Source organism: Pelophylax lessonae (assembly GCF_965119305.1).
Source record: "Pelophylax lessonae genome assembly, chromosome: 3".
NCBI classification, from domain to species: domain Eukaryota; kingdom Metazoa; phylum Chordata; class Amphibia; order Anura; family Ranidae; genus Pelophylax; species Pelophylax lessonae.
This window is the reverse complement of record NC_138770.1, coordinates 467,495,213-467,511,434: the sequence shown is the minus strand read 5'-3', so window position 1 is coordinate 467,511,434 and position 16,222 is coordinate 467,495,213. Positions and strand designations below refer to the sequence as shown.

At 43.7% G+C, this 16,222-nt stretch overlaps 1 protein-coding gene across 12 annotated transcripts in view; it reads right to left on the bottom strand.

The window, feature by feature from the left end:
* Positions 1-16,222, bottom strand: part of AFDN (afadin, adherens junction formation factor) — a 438,519-nt gene that overhangs the window by 286,947 nt on the left and 135,350 nt on the right. For all 12 annotated transcript variants that reach the window (XM_082249807.1, XM_082249808.1, XM_082249806.1 and 9 more), the window contains exons 7-8: positions 14,979-15,087; positions 698-856 (exon numbers count right to left, since the gene is read on the bottom strand). In XM_082249807.1, the coding sequence (XP_082105933.1) occupies positions 698-856; positions 14,979-15,087 (268 nt within the window). The remainder of the gene's footprint in view (positions 1-697; positions 857-14,978; positions 15,088-16,222) is intronic.

Genomic DNA, 16,222 nt, shown 5'->3' with positions numbered 1-16,222 from the left:
AACACATACAGTAAAGTAGTGCTTGCAAGTTTTTTTTTTTTTCTACAAGAACAATGGTTCATTATTTACCCATGCACTGTAATTAAAGAATCACTTAAAGTACCACTTTTTGTGATTCCGTTAAAGCTACGGGACATACTGCTGTGAAATGCTGATTGAGATCTTGTTTCTTTGCAGAAAATTCCAAAAAATTAGCACAGGGAGGGTCCTGCACCAATCTGACCCCCTGGGTTCGTTCCTAATGAACCCTCTCTCATGGGTCTCTTCCTAATGCACCCTCAGATTTTTGGACTCTGCCAACTAAACAGCACATTAACCCCAAAAAGTAAAACAAAAAAACATTTCTTTGATCCATGAACTGTTGGGCACAATGAAATACATAATTTATTAAAATGACTGTAGCATTTATAGTGAATACTGCATTGTAATAAATCAGTACATGCTTGCCTTGCAAAATAGGTCATAATCAATGAACCAAAAATGCTTGAGACGTTTCTAAACTCACAAGGTAAATATTGGACAACCTTTCAATGAACCAAAAATGCTTAGGAACTTTCTAAACTCACAAGGTAAATGGTGGACAACCTTTTAATTAAATGTGCATAATGAGCTTATTGATAAGATTAGCCAATGCATTTTGAATATGATGCATGTTAATACTAGTGTACCACACATAAAAACTGATTTCATGTCTTACCTGGACTTAATTCTACCAAGTAAGGCAGTTTATCTGGTGAGAGAAAGTAACCATAGGCATCTGTTCTCTCGTTGCCTTTCAATGGCTTGCCCTCAAGTTTCCGGTTTTTCTTTGAGAAGTAATCTGGTGGTCTTCTTTTCAATTGAAACACAAGTTCTCCTAACGAAAATTAAAAAAAAAAAATATTTTGATCAGAACAGGAAACGGATGTTGGGATAAAAAAGTAAAATTAAATGCATTAGATAACAAATAAAGCGGATCTTCCTGTGTGTGCATGCTCTGAAGCGCATCGCAAATGAGCACGCCGGTGACGTCATACCGAGTAGCGCTGCGGTTCAGCTTGCGGCTTAGTTTCCACCCTCTATCTTCCACCATCCACACAGCTCCCTGCCAGTCAGGACAGCAAGCTTAAGTGATGGCGGCAGCTTAACACACAGAGCAGCACAGCTTCCAGGCAACGGATTGTGAATATGTGCCTATTTTATACCACTAACATGGGAGTTTTACTCTTTTTAATCAAATAAATGGCAAAATGCAGTATACACTTAGAGGCACCTGTATCGTTTGCTCTTTTCACATATGGAGATCACTTCTGCTCCCCCTTTAAGGCCAGCCCTGAAAGCATTATACACTTGTATAGTGTTAGAACGCTCAAAACTAATGAATGATGGACGCTGCATGAACTTGCAATGCTTTTCATTATTCACCACTACCACTGTATTTACAAATAAATCGACTGTATAGTTTCATTCCGAATATTGGTAAATCAACATGTCTCACAACAGCTTGTATGGTCAATGTATTGCATTTGATTCTGCCACGGAGATTCCAAAAATCCTTTGGCCCAATAGAAGTGTTAAAATGTATAACTGCGTACAAATCCCACTTTTTCACAGTACTCACTAGAAGCTCCAAATCTCAGGACACTATGTAATGCAAGTTGGTAGCCAAAATTTCTGGCACTGAAACATTCTAAAAATAATAATGCCAGTTTAAGAAGCAAAAACCAAATATATTGTGGCCTATGGAGAAAAATATTCTAGAATCTATAAAAAAGTTTGCAGTAGGAGAAATCATCTCAACTACTGTCTCAAACATTTCCTTCGAAACTGATCTCAAAAGTACCAAAGTGACCCGCAAACTGCAGATTACTTTCTAATTTTAAGAAAATTATCATACAAAGTAAATGAAGAAAGACTTAAAGTATAACTAAAGTAAAAACTTTTTTTTTTAGTTTTGTATAGAGTGGAGGGAGATTAGAACACCGGTCAGTTTTTATTGCTGTCTATTTGTCCTATTTACCATGATCACTGAAAGTGATTGTAATCACCTTTCTGGGTGACCACACAAAATCAGGAAATGGATAAACAGAAGGCAGGTAAAACACTATGTAGAGTCAAAGAAAAAAAATCTGTGCAAGGTATACCACGGTATGCAAACTCAATATTTTAGTGACTTTAGTCACTTAATACTTCTAAATGACTGCAGCCCTCCAAGATACCCACAAACTAAAATCGACCAATATTGTGTAACAAATTGTAAAGCGCTGTCACTTGAAAGGAACATAACCAGTGTCCATTAAATAAAGACCAACAAAATGCAAAACTTGTGTGCAATCACTTCCAGTGTTTCAACACAAAGTGAATGAAATAGCGATCTGGTCCACCACCAAGAAACATGCAACTGCTTTCCAAATGAGAAGACCTCTTAATATCATAAGGTCATATGAGATGCGGAATTACGCTATATGCAATTTTTCACCTTTTCAGGTCTTCTCATTTGCTTGCCAAATGAGAAGATCTCTTAATATCATAAGGTCATATGAGATGCGGTATTACGCTATATGTGATTTTTCACCTTTTGTCCACTATGTTTCAATTCAACTAAGTTTTTGGAGCCAATGGAGAAGCAGATGACCTTGTTGGAATATTTAATGTACACCATCCTTCACCACTGTTATTGCATGCACTTTGGCTTGAAACACTGGTAGTGATTGCACACAAGTTTTGGTTTTTGCTGGACTTTATTTGATGGACACTGGTTATTTTACTTTCAAGTGACATTTGTTACAATTTATGTAGAGTGTGGGAAGGCTAGAACCTCTATCTGCTTTCATTTCAGTCTGCTGTCAGCTGCAAACAACTGCAAAGACCAAACAATAATCCTTCCTGTACTTTAAGTGAACTTAAAAAACAATAAGGTAAATAATGTAAAAATGATTTATCAGGCATGTATGATATGAGTTCATAATGGACACTACTTTAAAAAAAACGCATATAAATGCAAACAAACATAAGCTTAGCAATAAAGTCCAATACATGCAGTGCCAAATGACAAAGTAAAAACAATCCTGGCTAGAACTGGCTTTAACTCAGTATTTAAACCTTTTTGTGTAGCTTTTTATCAAGTAGAAAATGATTCGGTCCTATGACAGGTTTATTTTGGTATCCATATCCAGCACCACCTCGATTTATATTGTTTGTGTACCCGCTGCAGACATTTACCCTCTCTATCTGTCCTGAAGACCATTGGCACAGAAACTGCATGCAAGGAAAAATCTACATTTTGAGTAGTTACCAATAAAGGCATAAGAAATCAAAAGGGGGGGGGGGGATTTGTTGCAGTGGCAATTGGCTAAGTTAGGATTTCCTTTCACTTCCTGAGGTGCCTCCAGAACAGGAAGTGAAGGGGAATCTCCCCGATGAGACAGACCGCAAAACAAAAAGTATCTGACCACTTCCTATTTTATGAAAGACAAAAGAGGAACGTCTGGGTTTAGATATACTTTAGGTTCGACATATACGCAGGCTGTGGTTGTCACATTCCTTTGTTGAACTTTATTGCCTTTTCCTTTTTGTAACCTCATTCATATAACTAAAAGAATAGAATAACATTAGATAAAAACTTTATTGATAATGGCCATGTGATTGCACAGTTAAAGGATAATTTCACTTAAAAAATTAATAAAATAAATAAATAATAAAATGCACAATTTTTGCAGGGGGAAAAAAAATAAAGAGAAATTGGATTTTTGACTTAACGTAAAATCCATTTCTCTGAGTTCATTGACAGACACAGCTTCTCAGTATTCAGAACCATATGGTTATATTGCCCCCTACAGGAGTAGAACACTAAGCAGAAAAAAAACAAAAAAAAAAACTTGGCTACGCCTATGATCAGTCCTGGGTGGTATACTCCCCCTCTCTGCTATAGGCCTTCAGTTTTGTAACAAGCTGTGTCATAGGTATTAAAGCTCCCTAGAGGGGTGGGTGCTGTGTCCCTCAATGAACTCAGAGAAAAGGATTTTACGGTAAATCCAAAAATCCCCATTTTCACTTTAGTTCATTGAGGGACACTGATCTCCATTATTCAGAACCATAGGGACGTACCCAAGCAGTGCCAAACATAAGGGGTGGGACAAAAAAAAAATCCCAAGGCTAAAACACAATAGCCAACCAGGTAAACAGGAGCTCAACGAAAAACAATTGGAGCCCAACCTGAACAAAACACCTCTAAATAGGAAATCGACCCCTAAACAGCAGCCCCCAAAATCTTGCAGCCAAAGGAAGCATCTGCCAACACATCCAATTTGTAAAATTTAGTGAAAGTGTGCACCGACGACCACGTAGTCGCCTTTGCTACTTGCGCCACTGAGGCCTGATGACCAAAGGCCCAAGAAGGGCTAAGCGCCCGAGTAGAGTGCACCGTTACAGGGAAAGGAGGAACCTGACCCCTGATAAAATAGGCCTGAGTCAATTTCTGTCTGATCCATCTAGAAATATTCGCAGAAGGAGCGGACAGCCCTTTACGTGGTCTGTCCGTGATCGCAAACAGTGAGTCTGACCTCCAAAAAGATTCAGTGGCTACCAAAGACACCCGAATCGCCCGAACCACATCCAATGCATGCAAAGCAAATTCCTTAGGATGTTTGGGCCTGGCACACAGGGAAGGAAACACAATGTCTTCATTCAAATTGAAATCAGAGACTACCTTAGGAAGGAACGACGGACATGGGCGAAGAACCACCTTATCTTTGTGGACCACCAAATAGGGGGTACAACAAGATAACGCCGCAAGCTCCGACAGCCTGCAAGCAGAAGTGATAGCCACCAAAAAGTCATCCTTCTCGGACATTGTAAGCAGGGGAATCTCTCAAATATTTTCAAAGGGAGGCTTTTGGAGAACTGGAAGCAACAAGTTCAGAACCCAAGGCAGTAGAGGAGACCGCACTGGTGGAGTCAGATGTTGAACCCCTTGAAAAAAAGTATGCACCAAGGAGTGCGTGGCCAAGGGGTCGGTGAATGAAGACTGCCAAGGCCAACACCTGGCCCTTGAAGGTACTCAAGGCCAATTTCTGCTCAACACCTTCTTTTAGAAAGGTCAGAATCCGAGCCACCGAAAAAGAACGAGGGTGAACTGCAATCAAAGAGGCATTGTAGACAAATTTCAGCCCCTGGACCAACTGGTCTGCCAATTCAGCAAAGGCAGGGGGAAGTTGCTCACCGTCTAGATCACAGCGCAAATGTTTAGAGCACTCGATCAGAGTTTGCGACACCAGGGCAATGGTCAGGGACTGGCCTAAGCGCCAAACCAGCAACAGTGAACATATTGCGGGCCACAGACTCCACCTTTCTGTCAGCCTGGATCTTTAATAGTCAGAGATTCCTCTACCGGAATCATGGTTGCCTTGTTCAAACTGGAAACCAGGGGGTCCCCCGCCAGTGGAGCAGTCTACTTCTTGAGGAGAGACTCCTCAAAAGGGGTACCTTACCGCAAAGAGTTTAGAAACCACAAAAGGGACGTTTAGGACGCTCCCACTCTTCAGTGACAAATCTGTCGAAATAGGAGGGATGAGGAAACGCTTTCACCATGTGAGACGGCTTGTGAGTGCCAAACAAAGCCTTAGTTGCATCCTCCATTTCTAAAGTTTCCCGCATAGATGTAATCAGTGCGTCAACTAGCGCCTTCTCATGTGCAGCTACAGGTGTGGATGAATCATCCTCACTATCTGATAAATCAGGGAGAGCGTGGCTACAGACCCAGCAGGGTGGGCCATGTCTGTGGCAGCTTTGGCAGATTCAGGATCTGAGGAGACAGACGAGGCAGAGAAAGCTTTTTGCTAGCCTGCTGCCAAAAAGCAACCTCCACCCAGGAAACAAAGGACTCCAGGACTACAGTCAGCGTATCAATGGAGGGCTGGGACCCCCAAGGGACCTGCAGCCTCAGAAAGGGGGTCATGTGGGGAAACATGCTCCAGAGACTCCATCAGTAAAGAGAGGAACCCCTACAAAAAGTGTCTAGCACCACTAAGGGACACCCCCACCGTGCCGGTAGACTCTGTATATCACACTGCAACAGGGTGGAACCGTCGCTGCATGATGGTTGGGATGGCAAAAGATCCATCATGGGCCGAGTACAGCCGCTGTGTCTCTTGTTATGAAGGGTGGCTGTATGCGAGTTAGAGAGGCTCCACTGGGCTGGCAGACAAGCAGGGAAGTCTGTGGGAGGAATCGTAACCAGGCTGGAACACAAGCAGAGCACACCACAACCTGTAGCAGAGAGAGGGACCACACCAGAGTAGCACCATTTGCACTTGGAATGGACTGCTCCACGTGCGGCATCCAAGGGAAAGAGAAAACCCAGGAGTCAGCACCAGGAGAAAAGGAAAAGCTCTCAGTCGAAATAAAGGCCCAGAGGCTCCTCTGTCATGGCTACCGCTCTATTAGCATGCTGGACCAATGCAAAATGGCCGCTTGCCATTGAAACACATGAGCCGTGGTAAAATGGCCACCGCACTCAGCTCCACGGTGCCCAGGAGGACCCCAATAGCAGCCAGTGCCCCCCCCCCCAGTTGAGTCTTTTTTTCTGCCTAGTGTCCTACCCCTGTAGGGAACAATATAACCCTATGGCTCTGAATACTGGAGAGCTGTGTCCATCAATAAATGAAAGAGAAATGTGCAATTACATTTTTTTTTTTTTTAAGGAGCCTTGAAAGCATTGCACCAGCGATTAGCAGATCTCCTGCAGACTGTCAGTGTGAGCTGTCTACCCTCATATGTTGTATAGCCAAACAGTTTCACATTGACAGGAAGACTGAATGAACTACCACGGCGCTCAACAGTACCGTTATAGTTCAATGACAACTACAAGCCAATAGCAGCAAAGGATGTAGGAACTTGTAGTTCATTCACAGAACTCTAAATGAATGAGGTGGCCATGTGGGCAGAGCCCACATGTCCATGCAGTTTTTAAAAAGACATCTAGTACAGGGAACTTCTCCCCGCACTGCTGTCACAGGAGAGAGGGCAGTGGGGAGTGGCTGCAGCAGTGGGAATATATTACATGTTCCATCCTAAAGATGGATGTAACATATTCCCAAAGGTCAACTTATCCTTTTAAGTATATGGCCATTGATCATATCCCTAAATTAAAGTGGAGTTCCACCCAAAAGTGGAACTTCCGCTTATCTGTCTCCTCCCCCCTTCCAGTGCCACATTTGGCACCTTTCGGGGGGAGGGGGGGGCGGTTACCTGTTTTTGACAGGTACCCTGTCACCACTTCCGTTGGACCTCGTCGTGGCGAGATACGTCAGAAGTTCAGCCCCCTCCTCCTCCCCCTGCTTCCAGGCCAGTAAATGAGCGCAGCACACTTTGCGCATACGCAGTAGGGTTCACTGCCGGGTTTCTTTACCAGCAATGGCGGCGGAAGCACCCGACAGCTGATGGAAACATTGGCTGCGGTGCTGACATCGCTGGATTCCAGGACACGTAAGTTTCCGAATATTAAAAGTCAACAGCTACAGTATGTGTAGCTGCTGACCTAATGTTTGGGGGGGGGGGGGACTCTGCTTTAGGAGGTAGAGATAGGGAATTGGTATTAAAAAGGAGAAATGCTGAAATGCATACAGAATCGAAAATACTACCGTGGGGACTTAATGTGGATTTTGATTACCATTTGTGAATTTCGATTTACATTTATTCGGATCATTTGGATGACTGCTGTGATAAATTTTGATAGATCAGATTATAAATGTTTTGTATGCTGATATTTGATCTCAGTATGTTAATGTGAGTGGTTTCGGAGGCTGCTTCTTGACAGGCGAATTGGGCAAGGTTAGATATTCAAGGGTTGAAAAGCCAATGAGGCAGTGTCAGTTTCAGGGAACACAAATTTAAAGTATTTGTGAACATACTGCTTCAAAAGAGCATTGTATTACAGAATATAGAATCACATGTCTCCATTCATCTTTATTTAAAAAAATATATATATTTTTTAACCTTTATTTTATTGTGACTGGCATGTTATGTCACAGCCTCCTTAAGTCCCTCTTAATTTCAGCAGAGAGAGTGCCTGTTTAGAAAAGGAGGATACAGTGGAGAAGGTCCCGTCTATGGCTTAATCACACACAGCAGACTGGCAGGCTGCCTTGTTTTTTTTTTTTTCTATTTATTTTTTCACAAGGTACGTACAACATAGTGCAAAATTACCCATGCATGGGCGGGGCCAAACAAAATAAAACAGACTTAAAAAGTTAACAAGAAACAAAAATAAAACCCAGCTGCAGGCTAAGGCTCCATGCACACAGGGCGTCATAAAAACGTGCTCCAAAGCTGTTTACATAACGCCGGGAAACAGCAGCTGTAAAAACGTGCTTTCAGTAGCTTTTCCTACTAGCGTTATTGCACGTTTGGCCACAGTAGCTGTTAGCAGCGTTTTTTTCTGCCTCCATTCAAAATCAATGGTTCCCTATGGGAGCCTATTGATTTGAATGGAAGTCACACCGCAGGTCGGATCAGGGTGATCCGACTTGCGGTGCGACCTGCACTGTGAGAATCTTGAGGGGGAACTCCACGCCAAAATGGGGAAAAAAACGGCGTGGGGTTCCCCCCCAGGTTCCAAACCAGGCCCTTCGGATCTGGTATGGAATTTGAGGGTAGCCCCGCGCCGAAAAAACGGCGTGGGGTCCCCCCCAAAATCCATACCAGACCCTTATCCGAGCATGCAGTCCGGCATGCCAGGAAAGGGGAGGGGACGAGCGAGCGGCCCCACCCCCCCTGGATCATACCAGGCCACACGCCCTCAACATGGGGGGGGTGTGGGTGCTTTGGGGCAGGGGGGGCTCTGCACCCCGCACCTCAAAGCACCTTGCCCCCATGTTGATGAGGACAAGGGCCTCATCCCCACAACCCTGGCCGGTGGTTGTGGGGGTCTGCGGGCAGGGGGCTCATCGGAATCTGGAGGCCCCCTTTAACAAGGGGGCCCCCGATCCCGGACCCCCTCCCTATGTGAATGGGTATGGGGTACACTGTACCCCTACTCATTCACCCCATAAAATGCAGTGTATGGAAATGACGACAGGAGACGTTTTGGAAAATTTATTAAAGATCTTCATCCGGCTCTTGTCCTCTCCGGGGGTCTTCTCCTCTCCGAGGGTCTTCTGCTCTTTTGCTGTCCGCCCTTCTTGTCTTCTCCTCTCCGGGGTCTTCTGCTGTCTTCTCCTCTCCGGGGGTCTTCTGCTGTCTTCTCTCCGAGGGTCTTCTGCTCTTTTGCTGTCCGCCCTTCTTGTCTTCTCCTCCCCGGGGGTCTTCTGCTGTCCGCCCTTCTGCTGTCCAATCTTCTTGTCTTCTCCGCTCCGGTCTTCTGCTCTTTTGCTGTCGGCTGTCGGCTGTCCTTCTTCCTCCGGTCCTCCTCCGACGACGTCTTCAGCGATTATGCCGGCCTCTAGTCTCCGCAGCTTATTATATAGCCATTAGGGGCGTGGCCGCCAGATGACGTCATCGGGAGACCACGCCCCTTTGTGTCACAGGTGACGTCACCTGTGACACAAAGGGGCGTGGTCTCCCGATGACGTCATCTGGCGGCCACGCCCCTAATGGCTATATAATAAGCTGCGGAGACCAGAGGCCGGCATAATCGCTGAAGACGTCGTCGGAGGAGGACCGGAGGAAGAAGGACAGCCGACAGCCGACAGCAAAAGAGCAGAAGACCGGAGCGGAGAAGACAAGAAGATTGGACAGCAGAAGGGCGGACAGCAGAAGACCCCCGGGGAGGAGAAGACAAGAAGGGCGGACAGCAAAAGAGCAGAAGACCCTCGGAGAGAAGACAGCAGAAGACCCCCGGAGAGGAGAAGACAGCAGAAGACCCCGGAGAGGAGAAGACAAGAAGGGCGGACAGCAAAAGAGCAGAAGACCCTCGGAGAGGAGAAGACCCCCGGAGAGGACAAGAGCCGGATGAAGATCTTTAATAAATTTTCCAAAACGTCTCCTGTCGTCATTTCCATACACTGCATTTTATGGGGTGAATGAGTAGGGGTACAGTGTACCCCATACCCATTCACATAGGGAGGGGGTCCGGGATCGGGGGCCCCCTTGTTAAAGGGGGCCTCCAGATTCCGATGAGCCCCCTGCCCGCAGACCCCCACAACCACCGGCCAGGGTTGTGGGGATGAGGCCCTTGTCCTCATCAACATGGGGGCAAGGTGCTTTGAGGTGCGGGGTGCAGAGCCCCCCCTGCCCCAAAGCACCCACACCCCCCCCATGTTGAGGGCGTGTGGCCTGGTATGATCCAGGGGGGGTGGGGCCGCTCGCTCGTCCCCTCCCCTTTCCTGGCATGCCGGACTGCATGCTCGGATAAGGGTCTGGTATGGATTTTGGGGGGGACCCCACGCCGTTTTTTCGGCGCGGGGCTACCCTCAAATTCCATACCAGATCCGAAGGGCCTGGTTTGGAACCTGGGGGGGAACCCCACGCCGTTTTTTTCCCCATTTTGGCGTGGAGTTCCCCCTCAAGATTCTCACAGTGCAGGTCGCACCGCAAGTCGGATCACCCTGATCCGACCTGCGGTGTGACTTCCATTCAAATCAATAGGGAACCATTGATCTTGAATGGAAGAAAAAAAACGTATAACGTGGCTTAACGCACGTTAAGCAACGTTATGGAGCCTTATGGAGCCTTTAGCAGCGTCAGACGTTTTTTGCAGCTTGACGCTGGAGCTCCTGAACCCACAGTTTCTGGGTTTTTTTTGGAGCTGTAAAACGCCTATGCCACTTGGAGCTCCTAAAAGCTCTATGTGTGCATGAGGCCATAGAATAACATGGATGGGCGTTCTGCAGCTGCAAAAAAAAACGTCTGACGCTGCTAACAGCAGCTGTAAAAACGTCCAGTGTGCATGAGGCCTTAACGTCAGAACTGAAGCTAATGAACAAAAGATGTTTGACAATCAGACAATGGGCTTGAGGAAGGGTCAAGGAGCTAGACCCGAATATATGTTGCAAGTATATTGTCCTGTTTGTAACTTTCAAACAATTAAGATTTGTTACTTCAGATAGATTAAGATTTGTTACTTCAGATGGATTAATAAAAAGAAGAGTGGTGAAAAGTCTTGGTGTTACTTTATTTCTGGGAACTGTGGGCAGTACCGGCATCTCAAACAGGTGTTTGGTACACCATCTGTTGAACTAACGATGTAACTATGTAACATTAGGGGTGTCTTAGGCTAAAGATGACTATATACATTACAATACGGCTGTGTAAAAACCTCTAGATCTACCAACAACTGTGTAATGAGTCTGTTTGTCTAACTAGATACAAATTGAAAACACTATTTAAAAGAAGAACTATAGGCAAAACTTTTCTTTTCCATTTTGGATAGAGCAAGGGAGGATCAGAAACCGTCAGAATTCTTTTCACTTCCTGTCCCAGAGCCAAACAGGAAGTGAGAGGAAATCCTTGCAAATTAAGGGAATTCCTTGGGGACACCCAGGTCACCCGAACGAATGTGGCTGTTGGAGGATTTCCCCAACTATTACTTTTCTGGGGACAACCCAAAATGTGGGATTTTCCTTTACTTTCCCTTTCCATGATCATGGTAAACACGACAAATAGAGAAGGTGAATCTCCCTATAAAGGGCACAGACAGCAAAAAAAAAAAAAACCTGACAGGTGTTGTAACACTCCTACACTCTATCCAAAACTGAAAGAAAGCTTTTTCCTTTAGTTATACTTTAAGTAGGCCCTCATATTACTGTTTTAGTAAATCTGAAATATTTTACACAAATTGTACTAGAGATACCATATTGCCATTCTGAGCTTTCATAGCTGAAAAACAAAACCTAGGGCTTGACTATATTGTAAACACAAGCATTGGTTTAACAGACCACTTCTGCACTGTCACTGGCAAACAAAAATCTACTGTAACAAGTATGACAGCGAGGTATTCCATGGTCTTCACACATGGAAAGCATGGGCATGTCACTCCACACAGCAGCACAATGTTGTGATGCTAGTCAAATAAACACCTCTAGGGCGATAATCCTATCATGTAGATAGTATTTGTGAATATATCAAACTTAAAATGTATGCACAGTAGGCGACTGTTAGCCGAACCCTGTTTTTAGATGCACTGGCAGCAAGCAAACAGGTGCTGTTTAAACGTTTCTAGAGACAATAACATTTTTTTTGTTCATTTATATGAATTTATTTAGCACAATACATATTCTAAAATTTTAAATAACACAACTCTAATACATTGCATGACACAGTTATAACTGTTGCAAAAGATTGGTTGTACGGGAAGATTTAAAAATCATACACATCTAAAAACCATAAGCTATGGGAGAATTATTAACTTGGTTCTCTCCGAGACTAACAGTTTAATACTTGTATTTTGTGGTCTAAATCCACAATAATGAGTGACACCATAGCTAACCATAACTACATCTCTGTATCACAGAAATAAAATGCAACCGAAAGTCTGAATGGAGAGAGGCAGACGCCAGCTTGGAACCATGATACGTCCTAAATATGGGTGAAAGATGCAACGTGGTCTTAAGGTGGACTTAGAATTTAAAGACAGAAATCTGCAACTTCTAGGCTAACCGGACAGTTTTCCGAAATTAGTAATATGTAAAAGGTTAATTCCAGTGAACCAATTGTCTGATTTACTTCTGATTCTATAACCCTAATGAATGATAAAGAAATCCTGTTTCTTGCTCATTCATTGAGGGACACAGGATTCAGTTATTCTAAGACAACTGGGACGTCAAAACAGACCAACTTGGTGGGTAACACCGAACACAAAATGCTAATAAACCAACAATACAACTTGGGGGCTTTCTGAAGCTCAAAAGCTGCCTAAAAGACCTTGTGCCCAAAGATGGTATTAGATGAGCCTTCTCCCAAGTCCACCTGCTGCGAAAAAGGTAATAAATGCACCTATATTTGCAGAATACAAAAAAGTGCATTTTTGAGTATGTAAGAGGTCAGTGGGTCATGGGTCTAGTACAAAATACAGTAACTGCCACATTTGTGTAAAAATAGTAATTACAAGTCCTGGGTCCACATTGGGAACGGCCCACTGCTTTATAAATGCCTCCTCAATTAGGCATTACAGTGTAAAGCATTTGGGAGCAGCAAAACGATTTTTAGTCACCGCAGAGAAAAGGTTCAAGAAAGGAACGCATCAGAAAAGTTTTGCTAGTTTTGGGGTCTATCAAAGATCCCGAGTAGTAACCGCACTAGTAGAAGCTACAGGCTGTTCTAATTTCACAGTTGCATGCCGCACATAAATAAGAACCAATAGAATATCTTCAAAAATTGGAGCTATGGCAGCTGAATTTGTGAGGCTGTCAAATAGACTCAGAGACCTCTACCCCTGAAGGTAAGTGAGAAACAGATTCTGGAGAGGAAGGGAAGGAGCCTGTTTACAGCCAACTAGCATATATGAATTGTGGCTCAAATTCAAGCATGGATGCTGAAAACTCCTCTCATGATAAGGAGCTAAGACACCAAGGAGTATATTAGCGCAAAACAGGGGAGAAAAATTACAGACTGTCAGTGTCAGGCACCTGAGAGTGGGAAACTGCAGGCTGATACAAAATGATTAGCGGAAATAGACTAGAGGAATCTGATTCTGCACAACTGGTCCCTTTGTGCTTAGAATCCAACATGTTGTATTGCTTAACCACTTAAGGACATTGTTTTTTATTTGGCATCGCGTTACTTAAACGGACAATTGCGCGGTCGTGCAACGCTGTACCCAAATAAAATTGTTCTTTTTTTCCCCACAAATAGAGCTTTCTTTTGGTGGCATTTGATCACCTGTGCGATTTTTTGCGCTATAAACAAAAAAAGAGCGACAATTCAGAAAAAAAAAAAAAAACATTTTCCAATTATTGCTATATAACATCCCCCCCCCCCCCCCATCACATTTTTTCATAATTTTAGGCCAATTTGTATTCTGTCACATATTTCTGTTAAAAAAAATCTCAATAAGCGTATTTTGATTGGTTTGCACAAAAGTCATCGAATCTACAAACTAGGGGAAAGATTTATGTAATTTTCATTTATTTTGTTACTAGTAATGGTGGCGATCAGCGATTTTTAGTAGGACTGCGATATTGCAGCGGACAGATCAGACCCCTAACTGACAATTTTGACACTTTTGGGGGGACCAGTGACATTACTACAGTAATCAGTGCTAAAAAAATTATGCACTATTACTGTAATAAGGACACTGGCAGGGAAGTGGTTAACCCAGGGCTGATCAAATTCTAAATGTGAGCCTAGGGGGTGTTTTCTACCTGTGAGGGGGGTGGGCTTATCGGATCAACACAGGGGCCCTGTGATAACTGACAGAACAGCGGTCTGCCGTGTTTACAATGGCAGACCGCCGTTCTGTCTTCCTGGAGGTGTGATCACAGGTCCCCAGCAGCCATTGCTGGTGCCCGGCGGCCATCGCGGGTGCCCCGCCCCACAGATTAGTTTCCCCTTTTGTGAATCACGGCATGCGTGCCCCCCATGCTTGCTCCCGAGTATGGGTACGGCGATTCACGCAGCCAAGCCAACCTGCCGTAGTAGATCTGTGGCGGGTGGTCAGAAAGTGGTTAACATTGTAAACTTAAATTGAGAATACAAGGTAAAATCATGGACACTCATGGTCTAATGATAGCTGAAGAGGATCACACAGCCAATGCCTAGAAAACGGAGGAAATGGCTAGAAAAAATAATTAAACTTTTCTCCATAGAGAAAACACAACAAGCCTAGGACTAGGAGTAACTGGAGGAAGTGGGAAGTGTTGTATCTAGTCCGCCAATGGCTTGTTTGTGAGCTTTAAATTCCTCCTCAAAGTAGAAATATAAACAGACTGTCTTAAAATAACTGAATCCTAAGTCCCCTCATAAATGACCAAAAAAAAATTGACCGGTAATACAATTTCAAACATGCAAACCATCTGATAAACATGTGCAAATCTAGGACTTAAGTCCTTTTGTAGTTTTATTACCTTTATCATTTGGCCAGTCCCGGAATATCTGTAGAGGACATTCATCATCATCCAGTATTGTTTCTTTCAAACCTTTATCTGAATGTTGGCCACCAGGTGGTAACATTACCTAAGCAAATATAAGTAGATATATTTAGAAAAAAGAACATTTAAAAAAGTGCATCCAAGATAAAACTCTACTTTGCAGTAGAAAAAAAAAACGTTTTTAGCCATTCCCTACTCTATCCAAAACCAATTTCCAACTGGAGAGATTACCCTTCCCATACTCAAGACTTAACAAGTAGTAAGAGTAAACCTCTCCAAATTAAGTGGAAATCTCTTCTGTTTCTGTAAAAAGTTTATTAGGTCCCAATTCAAAGATTTCCTCTTGTTCTGATGACAGGCTGCCTAGTGGAAGAGGCTGACAGGGGTTTCAACATTTCCCCAGTCTATCCAAAACAAAAAAATATATATATATATTGACTTTAGATATATTTCATAGTAATGAGACTTAAATATTCTTATGCAAGTCTTATGCAAGTCTTTCAATCATCCAAAAGCTATCATGCAAATAGATTAATTTTTCCAAGAGTAAAGTAACATCAAAACTTAAGCTGATGTCACACAACGATTTTGCTGCTAATGACATTGCTTCCCCAAAGGGTTTCACTCCTTCCCTTCTCCAGACACCACATAAATGCGAGTAGCAACAAGCATTGAGAAGTGATGCCATAGATGAAAACATTAGTCTCTGAGTGATCATATCATAGGCTATTTGTTGGGAAATAAATTGGCCGCACACCTCCGCCGGTCCAATAGATTTATTGAAACATGTAAAAAAAAAAAAGCCACCAGGACATGGACACAGACCATAGAAAGGTTGAAACGTTTCACTGACAATGTTCTTCTTTAAAACCTAACAACCCTACGTTTTGAAGAAGCACGTTGTCAGTGTGAAATGCATCAACCTTTCTATGGCCTGTCCTGGTGGCAGTTTAGATACATTTCAAAATATCTATTGGACCTGCGGAGGTGTGCAGCCAATTTCTTTCCCAAGTCGTATACATGGATGCGAGCCGGGGCTAGCACCCAGTCCCACCTGTCCACAGGATTACACCTCTCATCTGGAGCAGCGAATTGGCATCTCTGTTTTCCCATAGGCTATTTGTTGCCGAAAAGGTAGCTCCTGTTACATTAGGATGCACAAAACTTTGCGGCTGCAAGAAGTGTCACAATAAGGTAAGGGCAGTTGCACAAGGATAAAA